Raw genomic sequence first — 16,601 nt, forward strand, 5'->3', positions numbered from 1 at the left:
CTCTCCTCACTCTCCTCACTCTCCCCACTCTCCCTCTCTTCCTCTCTCTGTTTCCTGACTGTGGTTGCAATGTGACCAGCTGCCTCGTGCACCTGCCACGGCTTTTCCACCATGAGGGACTGTGCACCCTCAAACTATGAGCCAACGCCAGACTCTTCCTTTGGTTGCTTTGTCACGTATCACAGCATTGAGAACAGTTGCGAGTGAAGGTGCTCGGGGTCAGAGGCCGCTGCCCACAAGCTGGGTTTACAGAACCATAACACTTTCCACCCTACCAAGCAAGCCTTCCTTCAGCCAGGAGGCAGCCACTCTAGGAAGAGTTATCTTCTTATCTAAATGGCCCTTCAGGCTCTCGGTTCCCCAGTAGCATCAACAGCAGTCTCAACAAACCTGCCACATGCTCAGACACATCAGAATCCCAGACCCCAAACCCCAGCACGCAGGAGAGAATGCCCATGCCCAGGCACATAGCCTAAGCAGACTCCAAGGCACAGGGTGATGCACGCACAGGGACGGTGCTGCAGCTCTGAACATTCCACATCTTCTTCACCTTAGTGGGAATTGAAAGTGACTCAGACATCCAAAACCAAGACCTTGGTTAAACAAACGATACCTTCTTTAGATCTGGGTATATTATACAGCCATTAAAAATAGCGGCTGCGAAAACATGCCAGAGCATAAGAAAATGTTTAATACATAATTCCTTTGGGATTCAACATTTATAAAAACATGTATATATTTGCATCTTAAAAAGTCTGGAGAGAATATTCATCTTGGATATTAATAGTTTTAATCTCATGGGGCGGGGCTAACACAAGGATTGCATTTATGCCTCATCTATTTTATAGTTTTTAAGAGTTCTGTGGTAATCACAAGTTATATTTAGCAGGGATTTTCTTGGTGAATTTTCTAGAGGGAAATCTGTCAACACTCTTTCCAAGGTCCTCCCTAAATGATCATAGCTTTACCCAGTGTCCTGTATAAAGGAGCAGAGAGGTCTGAGTGCTGAAAGCCAGGGTGACACCTTGTGGGTGTTGTTCAGTTCAGTAAGACCCCAGACTCACTTCTGGTCTGAGACTCTGCTGGAGCAGAGAACACAGGAAGACCAGATCCTAGGAGGCAGAGGGTAATAACACAGGGAACATATAACTGACTGTCACCCCAGTCCTGGGAGTAGCGGAGGCACCTGACCACTCAGAGTGGGATGTGGGACTGGGAAGGGCTTCTGGGAAAAGAAACAGAGGCTGCAGGGAGGCCCCAGCCCAGGGGTAGGTGATAACAGTAGTAGACAACTCAAGAGGGGGAGGTCCCAATGTCCAAGGAGGGTTTGAGCTCAACATTGGCCTAAGACTCAGGCCACCAGGACCTTTTCCACCAGTGCTGTCTTCTATTCTCAAAAGAGAATCTAAGACAGTCATTGTATGTGGACCTAGGAGGTAGGGCTCATCTTCTGGGCCAATTGCAATCATAGTAGGAGAGAAGCCATGGCTCCTATACCAGGAACCACTCCAGGCAAAAACTATCAATAGCATGCTTTTGACCTGCAGGCCAGCTTTCTCCTGGGAGCTCTTTCGTACATGGAATGGTCATATCACAGTATAATTATCACTGTAGGGTGGCCATTCCAGCACACCAGGTCAAATATTGGGATTCTGTAGGTTGAGGAGGGATGAAAGAAAGAGAGGCATCTCCAAGGCCAGGGTGAAGTCCATTAGACTGAGTGTCAGGTCAACTAAGAGGCTACATTATAGGCCTGGCCAGAATAGGACAGCACAATGCTGTCATTACCCTCAAGGGCCAATACTGCCCTTGGTATTTCTCTGTGATGTAGTTTAGGGTAACTGAAGAATTGGTGACTACTGAAACTTGGCAGAGGTTTGCAGGAGGGCCATCCATGGGGATGAGGAGAAACTGGGCTGGGCACTACACAGGCAGAGCCATCCTGGTCAAGAAAACAATCTTCTTCCAGGATGTCCTTCTTGATAGCCACCCTCTCTAGTAGAGTGACATGTTTAGAGCTTCCCTGTTTTTCTAAGTCTCATGTCAGTGAGGACTATATCACACTGTCATGGGTGGTTTCCTCATCCCTGTCCCTCTACTTAGAGTCTTGGGTACCACTCACAGTCTACTCTAACTGAAAGCCTAGATAAATGGATGACAGATGAATAATGAATGCATGGGTGGGTGGATGGATGGGTGGGTGGGGGATGGATTCCTGGATAGTTTTAGATAGGTATACATGGTGAATGAAAAATCATGAATAGGTTAACAATGGGATGGGTGGATGGACGATGGAGGATAAAGGATGAATGAATGATGAATGGAATGGAGGATGAGTGGATGGACAGTAGATGGGTTGGTAGATACAAGATGATGAATGGATAAGTGGGTAGACGGATAAGTGGAGCAAGCATGTATAGGTAGATGGATGGTTGAGTGGATGATAAATAGATAATGATAGATTAATGATGGCCGGGCGAGTGGAGAATTCATAAATGAAGGATGAATGGGTAAGGGAATAGGTGGATGATAATGCAGGTATAGATGGATATTTGATGATAATAGATGGATGAATGGATAAATAAATAGATAATGCATGAGTGCATGGATAGGTGAGTTGATAGAGCGTGAATGATGAATGGATATTGTCTTAGTTACTTCCCTGTTGCTGTAGTAAAATACACTTACAAGAGCAACTTAAAGCAGGAAGGGCTTATTTTGGCTTACAGTTCCAGGGGAATACAGTCCATAATGGTGGAGATGAAACTGCAACAGGCAAGGAAGGCCTGGTGGAAGTGGCAGAGGCTGCCTGGTCACACTGAATTCATACACAGGAAGCAGAGAATTAACAGGAAGTAGGGACAAGTGCTCAGACAGGCCAGACAATGAGGGACATTTCACATTCAAACCCCATAAATGGATGGTTGAGTGAGTGGATGGAATGGGGAATGGTGGGTGAACCCATAGTTTGGTAGAAGGATTCATGGATGATGGACAGTTACACAAGCAGATGATGGATGGATAGCGGTGTGGAAGGGTGGGTGAGGAAACAGATGGTGAATGGGTGATAAATAGGTAAAGAGATGATAGAGCAGAAATGAATGGAAAGGTAAGAAGGATGGAGAACCATAGGTAGAGGAAGAGGATGGGGGTGGGGAGGAAGTTTAGATGGATGGATGGATGGGTGGATGGATGATGGATGGATGGATGGATGGATGGGTGAATGGATGGGTGATGGATGAATGGATGGGTGGATAGATGGATAAGGGGCTACAGGGGACTGAGAACACAGAAGGGTGTCTTTGAGTTTTCATAAATTTCATCCCTGGTTGGTCTGTACCTCAAGGTACAATACAGTCTGGATTCCAACTTAGCCTCCAAAGTATTGGAATTGCAGGTGTACCAGGCCCACAACTGCTGCTTCGTATCAAATGATTATTTATTGACTAGGCTCAAAAGCTTCCAAGTCAGGGACTCTCTTTCGATCCCTACCTGCCCTGAGGCTTGTTTGAGTTTAACTCAGCTCTCTGTAGGGAGGGAGCTCATGAGAAGCAATGAGATAAAGCCATGGGGGAGACAGAAGAGATCTCTGACCCCTGAACAATTCACAAACATTACAGACAACGTCTTTGTGACAAATGTCCTCTCTGGGATAAAAGCCATCTTTGTAATAGCTGTGGGAAATGGGTCTGGGTCCAGCCACTGGGATCCTTGGACAGAAAGTCCCTGAGATCTCCAGGAAGGACAGGGACTGAGCAAAGATCAAAGTCAACTTCTTTGTGCATACAAGCAGGCCATGCCAAAGCCCAGCAAGGCACTGAAACACCAGCCCAACGAGGCAAGGCTGGTGCCCTCCAGATGCCACCAGGCCTCAGCACACTGCCCTTCAGTGCTCCTCTCTGGGAGCTGTGGCTGCACTTACCCAGCGTTCCCTGCTCTCAAAGAGCCATCAGCATCCCATGCTGTGCCAGTTCTGGCATCCGGGTCACTGACAAATACACTGTATCCCCTGGGAGTCACAGCTGTAGGTCGAACACCCTGCCTCCAGCTCTCTCCACCTCTCCTTTGGGAAAAGCAAGCTGGAGTATACACAACATGGCTTCTGCCTCCACAGAGGACACACTCCTCTTAATAGTGAGGAGTGTTGGGAGCAGTTGTCCCAGCTATAGAGTTTCAGAGTTCTGATCCCTCCCATGCGGCTTTCACAGACCATGATATCGTGGCACAGTCTGTGAAAATATACACTGGGTGCCATTCAGGGGCAGAGCATGTGCTGTGTGTGTGTGTGTCAGGCCTGGGTTCTGACTGTGAAAAATGAGGTGTGAGGGAGATATTATGGAGAGATGGAATCAAATCTGATTTTAAACGCAATGCCATGCCAATGCAATGATGTCACAGGGAAAAATCTCAAACCTCAGGTCTCTTGGAACATGAAAGCAAACAACAGAACAGATTCCCAAAGTGTGCTTTGTGGAACACTGCCTCAAGAAATTAATCAACAGAACAAAAGGTACAATAAAACAAAATGTGAGCATTTGCATTTAGATGTAAAATAAAATAGAAACGAAAATTAAACAAATTAATGGCAATTAGAATTTTTAAATGAAATGAATAAATATGAAAGATTATGAGATGTTGGAAGGTGGAACGTTGCTTGGGACCTCTGCATGGGGGAGCAGGCTGCATTTAGAAAGATACTAAACAGTCTCCTTAGACTTCCTTCCTGCTGAGTGTGCCTGCTAGTGTGCGCAGCAGGGTCTTCCAGAACTGCTCCTGCCTCCTGTGATACCTGATTCCCACGCTCCTCTCTCACCACTACAGATGACCCTGTAACCTACTCTGGCCCAGGAAGTTTCAGCAGATGCCACAGAGCAAAACGCTGGAACAGGCTCCAGTGGCTGCCTTTCCTCGGGAGCTTCAGTGTCCCTCATGTGGCAAATGTATCACGGTGGTCTCTGTCCTGTCCCTGTCATGGTGATGTGTACCTGGAGAAGGCCCAAGGCAGCAGCTTGAAGCAGGGTTTCCAGTCTCAAGTGGACCGCTCGCCATGCCCTGCCTGAAACAAGCCACCAACAGTCAGCCCAGGGCTCTGAGATTTATAAGTTAGGCACCAGCACACTCCTGAGAAACACACCACACCACAGCATTACTATCAAACAGAACATTGGTGCTTAAAGACTTATATGGCAAGATAAAGCATGCTTAGGAGAGAGTGTCTTTGTGGGTATTGACAAGAGGAAAAGGCCCCAGGCTAGAGATGAGGGGACATTTAGAAGAGATACATCTTGACATTTGGGGTCCTAGAGATGGCTTGGTCCCCTTTCAAGGAAAGGAAGGGATGACAAAAGACTTAAGCAACTTGATAGAAGCAGGGGTATACAGCAGTGCCTGTGTCATACAGAGGAGACCTGTGGCCATGAGAAGGAACATACCATCTCAGGAGGGCATCAAGTAATGGCCCTATAGCCCCTGAATACGAACAGGCAAGGTCTGATGATGTCAAAGATATGCAGGGGTGAGTAACCCCACTGACAAGCTGGCAAGATAAAGAGAGGAGACATCAGGCAGCCCTGCCCTATATCTGCCCGGAGAGGCAGCCCGGGGGGTTCACTATGGCTCCCAAGCTCGCTGCTAACCCTGACTGGAATACCAAACTCCCTAGGCATCAAGATCACTGCTCCATAATGGAGAACGCACACGTCCGAGAGGATCCACATGCAACGTGAGGAAATTACCAGAATGTCGAGAACATAAATCAAATGCCTGGAGCGGGATGATGCTATTCATATCAATTTTTAAAACAAGCTCAGTGTTTGGTTGTCTGATTACAGAGAGTCATGCATTGTCCTGAACCAATATAAATTGTGATTTATATGTTGTCGTATGTGTTTAAATTTCTGCTTTATAGGTAAGCTATAAAGCAAACTGGAATGGTCCACCCCAAGCTTAAGATGGAGATTGCTTCCAGGTAGACACTGGGGAGAGGGGCCGGGGGCGTAGCAGAAGGGCAAAGGGTGAGTTTTATCTGAATCTATTGCTGTCTTTAAGAAAGTGTGACCTCTCCTGCAGAGAGGGAAACATTTAACATCTATGAACTAAGCTGGGTGAGGCCCTGCCGTGATGAATAGTGACACCCTGAATTCCACTACTTACCTGGGGTGTGCCTGCTCCCCCATCTGCTGACCCTAGGAACACACAGGACGTCAGACTAAGTACATCAGAGGTAGATTAGGAGGAACTGATGGAGATTTAATGTGCACTAGCCCGCCTCTGCCACCGCTCCCCAGGCTGGTGTTTTACAGCATTCTGCACTTTTCTCTATATGTCAAAGATTCCATAATTAAGGAGAAGCCAGGAGAAAGAGATGCTCTCCACCCCCGACAAAGAGGACAGGTTCCAGCCAAGCCTGGAGGGGAAGCCTGGATCATCCCATTCCAGTGCCACTGAGGCTGCTCCTGGCTGCCTGTGTAGCAGGCCCCAAGGTCTAATATACCTGTGGGATGCCACAGGGGTGGTTCTGGTAGAGTCCTCTGGGTCGTGGAAGTGTGGCCCTAATTCAAATTCACCTTCTTCAATAGTCACCTTCAATGTAGATCCTGCAGGCTGTAACCCAGGGGGGAGGGCAGGAGTAAGCAGGTAGACCATAGCCAGCTTTCTCCTGGCTCAGAATATGCCCTGTCTCCTTTCCCTGCTTGACAGCATCTGAACTGACTGTATTCTTGGGCTTCTCCTATAAAGACCTCATCAACATAAAGAATCTTCAAGATCCCAGGAGTGTTTCCCTAAAACCACACCTATGACTCAGGCACACATCCATGTATCCACCCATCTGTCTGTCCTTCCACCTATCCACTCATCAACCCACTTACCCAGCTATTGTTCCAACCAGCTAGCTCCATACAGACATGCATATGCACACATACACATATACACATATCTATATACCATCTATCCATCATCCCCATTCATTAGTTCACCCATCTGTCCACCGACCCACACATTCAAGGCCAACATGCATCCCGAGCACCAGTCAGTACTTGGTTATGGCATCCTGTGATCAACTGTATGGCCTTACAGGTCTCCACGCTCATGACTTGTGTTCTAGTAATAGCAGAAGCAGTATAAGCAAGAAAACAGAAACTTCCATGAGAGAGGTGACAAAGAACCTTGTCGGGGCAGGGGATGGGGGGAGGGCTCTGTACACTGAGTGGCCTCCTTAGGGAAGCTGTGCTAACTGGATGATAAAGTCAGAACTGAGGGGCAATGCTAAGTGCACGCCAGACAGGAGCCAGCACACACAGACACCTACAGACACCCAGATGGGTAAAGCCCAGCTTGACCAGATACTACCAGTGGGCTGCTTAGCATTGCAGAGACTCCCATGTTGTCTGGAAGCAACAGGCCTGTTGTCCTATGGACAAGCGGTATCAGGATTTCCTAGCACTTGTTTAGAATGCAGCCTAAGGTCCCATCTCAGAGCATGGCATCCTGATCAGCATATCATCTACATTCTGAGTCCTGGGCAGAGATGCAAGGCTGAACTGGTTTCTCTGCACCAAGCACATTCAGTGGGGTAAAACAGCACCCCCAGGTGGCCAACACTGGTTCTCGACGGGCCTGAAAGATGTGAATCCCACATAAAAAAAATACATGTAGAGCCCTTCAGTGAAACTTCAGTTATGTGGGAGGCCATTAGGAAAGTAAGTTTTAAAAGGCTGGGGACAATAGTGGGGACAAAATGCTGAGAAATGAACCCCAGGCACTGTGCAGGGGCTCCCGAGAGGCTGATCTCAGTGTGTCCGTAGGGCTGGCCGAGTTTTAACACACAAAACCCATTCCTGGGACCCATTCTGTTCCAACAGTCAGTCACGACCCTGACTGCCTCTGTGCCTTGCCTGGGGGTGGGGGTGGGGGCTCCAGAAGCATGGAAGGGCCCAGCAACACTCTCCCAGAGAGGAGGGTGGGTGGTAGCAGACACAGCACTGTGCTGTGAATTTCTCTTTATCTCATGTTACAGCGCTGTTACAGAGCAGATACAAATATCACACAAAACCCTCAGAGACCAAGAGCACCCGCTCTGCCTGCCAGCCTCCACATCTGGACCATCAGGGGTTTCAGTAGAGGGTTGGAATGGCAGATGTGAGCCGTGAGGGGGCACTGAGTCCATCCATGGCACCAGACTGTGTGTTTTTCAAGTCCATGGGTCTTCTGGGAAAGGATGGGCGGAGACACGGTAGCTAGCTGAGGAGGGCAGCCAGGATCTAGCCATGGATGAAGAGGGACAAAAAGAGTGTGGCTGGGGAACAGAGGACAGGGCAAGAGCCAGTTGCCATTTAGGAAACCAATGGCATCCCCAGAGCTTAATGATGGAGCATGTCATGGGCTGAGGGGTAGCTCCCTCAAAGAGATATTCATGTCCTGAACCCCATAAATTACCAGGGGTCTTTACAGAGGTGGCTCAGTTAAGATTCTCGAGATGAGATGTCCCAAATCGTCTGCTCAGACCCTAAATCCAGCAGCCACTGTCTTTAGAAGGAATACACAGAGAGACAGTCATGTGAAGGCAGAGGCAGGGGAACTGACTCAATAACTCAGCTGGTAAAGTGTCCACTGTGCAAACGGGAGAACCCGAGTTCAATGCCTGGAACCCACGTAAACAATGCAGACACTGGGGTACACACTTCTAGAGGTGGGGAAGTGGAGTCAGGAGGACCCTGCTTTGCTGATCAGCCTGCTTAGCCCGCTGGGACAGCTCCAGGCCAGTGAGAGACTCTGCCTTAAAAACAAGACGACAACAAAAGCGACTGTCTCCAAAGGAATGGCACCGAGGATTGACCTCTGGCTGCCACAGGCACGTGTGCACGGAGGCACGCACACCTGCACACCGTGCCCACATGCACCTGGGCAGTATTGTCACATATTGTGCATATCAACACACAGCAGCAAGGTCTCAGTGACACAGCCACCAGGGGCTGGCAGGGACACGATGACCTCCCTTCCCAGTCTTCAGGGGAAACTCTGCCCTGTAACACCATGGTTTGAACCCTGGAGAGCCCCTGGCTGTTGTTTTAAGTTCCTCAGTTGTGGTCATTTGTCCCAGTAGCACAGTAGCCCCTGCGCCCAGAGTTTTAAGGATAGACAGAGTGCGCTGACTCTAGCTTGGATGAGGAAGCCTTAGGTAGGCCCTGTGAGCCCAGAGAAAAATGAGATAGGAGACTTCAATTCCCTGGTGCCAGCCAGCAGGTCCTAAGATGTGGATGTCTCTCCCAACCTAGTGTACTGTTCACAGATCCAAGTCCGGCAGAGGATGCAGAGAGAAGGTGCTAGTGATGGGTCAAGGAAGTCCGTGAGGGAGAGGCTGCTGACGTGAGGCCCATTAAACACAGAACAATTAAAAATGCATTCAGCTTCGATTTCCCAGAGCCATTTTCAGAATGTAAATACCAGACCTGTCATTAAAAATGTATTTATTGTGATTACACAGGAGAATTCTTGGGAGGATCGGTGTGCATTCAATAAGTGTGTATTTAATAACCCCGCTTAATACGTGTTCTCCAGACATTGGCACCTGAACCATACATTCCATGGGCCTCAAGTGCAGACAGCACACGTAGGTAGCACCCAGGAAAGCACAAACACTGTGCTCTCAGCCTCTCAGTACCCTTTGCCCTGTCCCAGTGTGGGGAGAAATACAAGAGCAGATGAGATTCCAAAGAGAAAATATGATCGGAGCAGCATGGAAACTGTTCCTCACCGGAAATCGAAAGGATGCTGGAATACTGACAAATGGGTAAAGCTTAGATGAAATGTCATACTAGTGCTGTGAGCATTAGATGCTCCCCAGGTGGGAGCTGGGGGCACTGGACCCTCCCCAGGAGGCCAAGGCCTGGAAGAATCAGCTCAAAGGCCCGGAAGCAGCCAGGAAAGTAATGGCTGGGCAGGCCTCACAGTATGCAGAGTGGAAGCCTGGTTTATGAGCAACAGAGAAAGGAATGCAAAACTTCAGCTCCAGGCTTCTCAGACTGTTAACTCCGTGCAAGCACATCAGCACAGAAAAAGCAACATAGAAACCCAGAGAGCCGCTGCACCCGCCGAGGAGATGGGGGAAGTTTCTGGAAATGACTAATGCTTCTGGATGCATTTTTAATCGAGCCGAGGAAACGTCTGGGTGGAGAGACAGTGACGAGATGAGAAAAATTAAGATCTGTTGCTTCGCTTTGGGGGAAATCCAAATTTAGACTTACTGTGCTCGGGGATGTTTTGTGAGCCACCTCATCCCTCTCCTCCATTTGACCGGCCTCACACAGATGAGGAAACAGAGGCTCTGTGAAGAAAGTCTACCTGGCCCAGGGTTCGAACAGGGTGCTTTGGCCTCCGGGACTCCCTATTGGCTTCTGTAGAATTTAGAGCCTGTCACTCAGGAGTCCTGAACCCAGGTAACCTTCTCTGTCCTCCATATTCCATGAGGTCCCAGTTAGGTCTCAAACCCAGGGCAAATGGCTGTGGTGCCTATTTAACACATCAAAGTAGACACTGGTCTCCAGGTTCTTCCCACAAGCCCTCAGTCCCTTTCTACCTTTGGGCCTCCTGGTTGCTACACCTAGTTTTCTTTTCTTGCCTCTCCCTTCCCTTCCCTTCTCCCTCTCCCCACAGGGAATCGTTCAGTCTGGTCACGCCCACTCTGGACTCTCCCAGATGCCCCCTGCCTCTAACTCTTCCCTTTATCTGCAATAAACGTGCTCTTCCAAAGTTCCTTAGAGAACTAATATTCCTTTTCATTTCTGTTTTATTCATTTATTTGTTTCATTTAACAATCAGTACCTACATCTAGGAAACACCTTGCAAAAGCCTGACTGCCCCAGGGAAGCAGCTCGCGACCCAAACACCAGACACCATTCCAGACAGTCCCACTTCATGCACCTTTAGCCAGGCTGAGAGGCCACCGTGAGTGGAGGAAGCTGGCATTCTGGAAATTTTTAGGGAAGGTATCTAAGGGGGTAGTTAACAGAGAAGCCCGGTTGCTGGGGTCTGAAGTCTGGGGTAGCCGAGGAGTTTTGTGTACTGCACAGGAGCAATGATGGCTAACTCTGTTCACGTAGCACAAGGAGACTGTCAACATAGCAGGAAGGTGAACGTGTCTCTATGCACTTGCCGTCCCAGGTGATGCCCCGAAGCCAAACTTCTAGTGAAGCTAAGAGCTCCTAGGATTTTATGTCTTATCCATCTGTGCATTTTAGATGTGTAGACACGTATGTGTGCTGTGGCGCATGGGTGGAAGTCAGGGGACAACCTGCAGGAGTCAGTTCTATCCTTCCACTATGTAGGTTCCAGGGATTGAACTCAGGTTGTCAGGCTTACTGGCAAATGCCTTTACCCACTGAGCTACCTCACTGGCCCACCACTGGAATTTAATGCCTCCTTCATTTTGTAGCCTCGTTCCCCCTCCTCAAGGGGCCTCAAGAGCCAGAGCAGCAGGACACATTGGGAGCATCAGAGCCACCCCAGGAAAGCTGAGCCCACACAGGAACATGGCCCATGGCTGACCGCTTTTCTCAGTATTGTCAGGAGACGAGTTCCTGGCTAAGGGAGCTAGCCCTTAGCTAAGTTAGGGAAGCAATAACAAAAACCCAAGGGGCTTTAAGTATACCACAGTGACCTGGGCAGTTGACTCCAAGGAACACTGTCATCACAGAAAAAAATCCACCTCCAGGCACCTTCTGAACACTCTCCTAACAGGCCACAGAGATAAGAAAGGCGGGATGTCAAATCCCACTAATAGGAGCCAAGCCAAAACTGAAGAGAATCCCCACGACCCAGAGGTGCAAGTGGCTCATCCTGTAAGTCATCCTAATGAGCCAGGCACAGGGATGCAGGCCTGGTCCAGCACTCTGGAGACAGAGGCAGGAAATTGCATGATAAGTTTCCAGGCTAGCCTGGGATACAGAACGAGACCCTATCTCGAACAAACAAACGGTCCCAACTGGCAGGTATTTTTCAAATCCAAATTGAAATGAATTAATCACTACTGGAAAAACACACAGAGAAGACAAAATGATCCCACACCAAGAATAACTGGAGGGGCAAGATTCTCATGGGAGGAACGATACCCTTCCCCCAGAGCCGAAGAGGCCTCATGCTCCGAGCAGAGCTGAGGATGATAATGGCCAAAATGGGCTCTGCAGCCTCCTCCTCCTCCTCCTCCCTCCTCTCAGACATCAAAGACAGTCTGATGTCCTTGGGTCCAATTCATGTTTCACATATAAAGAGATATCCCGCCTGGGTGGGTTATTTATTTACAGTTCTTTGGCTAAGCCGGAAAGAAAGCAAAATACCCCAACAATGAGGCCAGCCTGAGCTTTGGGGGGGGGGGGCTTGGGAGCTGCCTATAGAGCCCAGAGCAGAGCCAGAGATATTGTGCAGTGACCTGGATTCACGCTGCCAGCCTCCTCCTCCGGGGAGGAGGCAGAAAGAAACAGGAGAAAACAACGGGCAGAAAAGAAGCGGGAGGGGAGAAGCGGTCCAAACGGTTGTCCATCTGCCAGCGCCCTTTGTCCCCATGACGAAACTCCTAATCCGCTCTCAACCTCTCCATTATGCCTTTCCAGCCACTGAGAAGCGGTGGGCCCCACTAGTGGGCAGAAGCCGCTGTCCTGGGTAGGACTGCAGCCTCAGTCGGGAAACTGGGAGATGATGACACACAGGCGTAAGACAAGAAAAGCCCAGCAGGCTGACTTACCTCCACAGAGAACTTTCCAGAACCTTGCCCATGTCTGCATGGTAGTACTTTGTCAGGATCAAGATGACCTGTGGTGTCAACAGAAAGGAAAATGTGGACATCAGCTGGTTTCAAGGTTCCAAGAGAGAAAGACAGTGACACTTTACCGGGGTGTGGGATCTCTCAAACCCCACTTCCTGAGTATCATAACACTGAGACTTGGACCTAGTCTCTTCTTCGGAAACTCCCTTTTTCTCTTTAGAATGATTCTGGAGACATCCCAACTCATGAGAGTACCACGTAACTACCCCTCTGTAGGAATCACTAAACCTAGCCTCAGACAATCCCAAAGGATAGCCAGACATTCTGCAGGACTCTGATCCCAGAATGCACACCTTGACAGTCAACACTTGTAACTGAATAGGATCCACAGTCGCCTAGGAGATAAGTCTCTGGGTATGTCTATGGGAACTTGTCAAGACTGGACTAACTGAAGTGGGAAGATCTTGAGGTATTGGTACCACACTATAGGCGGGGCCCAGGACTCTATACAAAGGAGAGCATGAGCTGACCACCAGCAATGCCACCAGGCTGCCTACGCACCTGCCACCATGCCTGCCCCACAGATATGGACTGTATCCTCAAACAGTGAGCTAACACAAACCTTTCATCTGGTGTGTTTCTTCTGCCAGATATTTTGCCACTGCAATAAAGAAAGTAAACAAAGCAAGCAGCAAGTGTGTTTGGCAAGCTTCTGAAACCAGGGCTGTACATCAATGCATCAACACATCCCCTGCAACACATGGAAGTCACCCTGAGGCCGTGCTGTCACTCCTTGTCCTGGACTCCAGAGTGATGACAGGGGTTGGGAGGTGAGGGTGACAGCCAGAGGGGTCTATAAATCACCAGCCGACACTTTTATTTGTTAAACTACTCAAGACAGGTGCGGAGGCATGACAAAGTAGCAGGAAAGAAAATACAACTGTTCAGAAAAAAAAAATGGAAATTAATGTGTTTCAAAGCACTCAAATGTTCTTCAAAACCTATGCTTAGGGGAGAGAGAGAGAGAGAGAGAGAGAGAGAGAGAGAGAGAGAGAGAGAGAGAGTCGGGGTGGAGGAGGAAGAAGAAGGAAAGTGATTGATCTGCAATTACTCTGCTAGCGGCTGGATTCTCATGTACATCAAATTCCATTTCATTCACTGCCAGTCCATATTACCAACACCTAACAGTCCCGTTGTCATGGGAACCTTGGGAGGTGAACCTGGACACACTGGGTTCTGGTAGAAACCCTTAGCCTCCTTAATTTGGGCTACCACATTGACCATGCTCCCCGCTCTGTTCCTCCCTCATCAAGAGCAGAACTTTGCAGGCAGCAGGTCCCAAGAGGCTGACTGATCAAGTATCTGTTTTTTCCCTGATGATTAGAGTGGGGGGGGCGGATTGGGGTGTTGGGAGCTGGGACAGCACATAGCCGAGAGGCAGGGATGATTAAAGAGAAAAGCGGAGCCTTGTCAACGGAGGCAAGATTGGCTCTACCTCTCTCTGAACAAAGCGATTTTCTCCCGTCAGCCTACGGTCTGCCCAAGTCAGAGATGATCCGCCAAACACAGAGGAGGCAGGCAGAGTGACAGAGCCGCGCTGGACAGGAGACAAGTGTGGTCTTAACCTATTGATTTATATTTCATATAGTCTGCTATCCCAGGGGGCTTCTGAGGAGCTGGAGTGTGACAGCTGGAAGGGACCTCAAAGTCAGTTTTACCTTGTTCAGAATGGAATCATCACCCTGTCCCGGTCCATGGCCCAGGCCACCAGGTGGGGCTCACCCTCCTACCTGGGATCAAGTCCCTTGAGGCTCAGAAGCTGAAAGGTGGACAATCTCCGGGTACTCCAGCCTGAATACTTAGGTTCTAATTCTGTATATGGTTCCACCTCTCCCTCCTGAGGACTGTTGCAATTCTGGACCATGCCTCTTGCCATGCTCGGGCCAACCAGACCTCTGCAAAGGTTGTGCCCTGCCTGCCACCCTCTGCCCTTCCATCACCTGTGGTGGTTTGAATGAGAGTGGCTCCCATTTTTGAATGTTTGGTTCCCAGTTGGTAGACTATTTAGGAAGAGGGATGAGGAGGTGTGGCCTCATTGGAGGAGGTGTGTCACTGGGGTTGGGCTTTGAGATTCCAAAAGCCCATGCCAGAACTAGACCTGTGCCCGTACACTCTCTGTTTTAGCTCAGGATGCAAGCTCTCAGCAATTGCTCCAGAGCCATGCCTGCCTGCCAGCTTATTACATTCCCTGCCATATTGATCGTGGACTCACCCTCTGAAACTGTAAGCAACCCCCCATCCCCCATTAAACACTTCCTTTTATGCGTTGCCTTGGTTATGGTGTCTCTCCTATCAATAGAACATTATTTAATATACTACCCCATTTCTTGGCTATTTCATTAGACTTCAGACATCTGTCTACACCATACTGCCTCCAAGTAGGTTTGTAGAACCCTGCACTTGGTTCAGCTCCTCCCCAAGACTACAAAGCTCATAGCTCTGTCCTTGTCTGCCTAAGTGTGAGAACTGGACAGTCTTGGGCAGAGTGCATACCATGTAACAAACTCACTGCTAGGACCTAAATAATCAACAAATCAACACAATGATGCCAGACAGGGGTCTTCTTGACTCTGACTGCATGCTCACAAGTCACCCCTACTTTCACTAAGAGGATACACCATCCAGTCCTTGTTTAGGGGTACAGAGTCCATGTGACACTGTCCTCTTAACTCTCAGTGGGACTTTGGGCTTCCAAGTCAAAGGCCTGAGGTTATCTTGCTAGGGACCACTGAGATGATGTGAGGTTGGGGAAGCCAGACAGCAAGAAAGTGACCACCTAAGATCCCACCTCATCCCATGTCCCCAGTCTCCTGATCTGTGGTCAGAAAGCACTGGAGAGGACCCAGAGCCACAGTCACGTGCGTGAACCATGTCACAGGGTTCTCTCAATCCTTCACATGCCAAGTTCCCAAGATGGTCTAAATGGTGTCCCTCTCCCACAGATGGCGAAACCAAAACACAGAAAGCACAAATGTTTTGCCAAACCATACATGCTATGGGCCAAATCGGGCCTCCGTCCTGGGTCTTCTCAAGCTAGCGGGCTCCTTTCTGTCCTGCCAAAAAGCAGCTTCAGTAGCTTTTTATCACAGAAGCGGTTTCAGGGAGCTCAGATCTGCGACATGCTGGTCAGGAGTCCTGATTACAACTGAAACCCTCTGTGGAACAGCCCACAGCATACAGCATGGGCGGGGTCCCCACAGCTCTGGGCACTTTGATGTGCGCCTGGCCCACAGGAGCCCTGCCCAGAGGGCAGGAACCACCAAGCAAGAAACTCCCTGAGGCAGCAGCCCTAGTCACTCTTTTCTTTTTCTTTCTTTCTTTTTTTTTTTNGAGAGAGAGAGAGAGAGAGAGAGAGAGAGAGAGAGAGAGAGAGAGAGAGAGATGGTCGGGCAGCCTGGGGGGAGACAGAGATTGATCTGCAATTACTCTGCTAGCGGCTGGATTCTCATGTACATCAAATTCCATTTCATTCACTGCCAGTCCATATTACCAACACCTAACAGTCCCGTTGTCATGGGAACCTTGGGAGGTGAACCTGGACACACTGGGTTCTGGTAGAAACCCTTAGCCTCCTTAATTTGGGCTACCACATTGACCATGCTCCCCGCTCTGTTCCTCCCTCATCAAGAGCAGAACTTTGCAGGCAGCAGGTCCCAAGAGGCTGACTGATCAAGTATCTGTTTTTTCCCTGATGATTAGAGTGGGGGGGGCGGATTGGGGTGTTGGGAGCTGGGACAGCACATAGCCGAGAGGCAGGGATGATTAAAGAGAAAAGCGGAGCCTT

General features: G+C 49.2%; 1 protein-coding gene across 2 annotated transcripts in view; it reads right to left on the reverse strand.

Moving 5' to 3' along the window:
• The window catches only part of Sorcs2 (sortilin related VPS10 domain containing receptor 2), a 371,962-nt gene that overhangs the window by 199,214 nt on the left and 156,147 nt on the right, over positions 1 to 16,601 (reverse strand). For both annotated transcript variants that reach the window (XM_021162553.1, XM_029478093.1), the window contains exon 2: positions 12,737 to 12,804. In XM_021162553.1, the coding sequence (XP_021018212.1) occupies positions 12,737 to 12,804 (68 nt within the window). The remainder of the gene's footprint in view (positions 1 to 12,736; positions 12,805 to 16,601) is intronic.

This window comes from Mus caroli, chromosome 5 (assembly GCF_900094665.2).
Source record: "Mus caroli chromosome 5, CAROLI_EIJ_v1.1, whole genome shotgun sequence".
Taxonomy (NCBI): domain Eukaryota; kingdom Metazoa; phylum Chordata; class Mammalia; order Rodentia; family Muridae; genus Mus; species Mus caroli.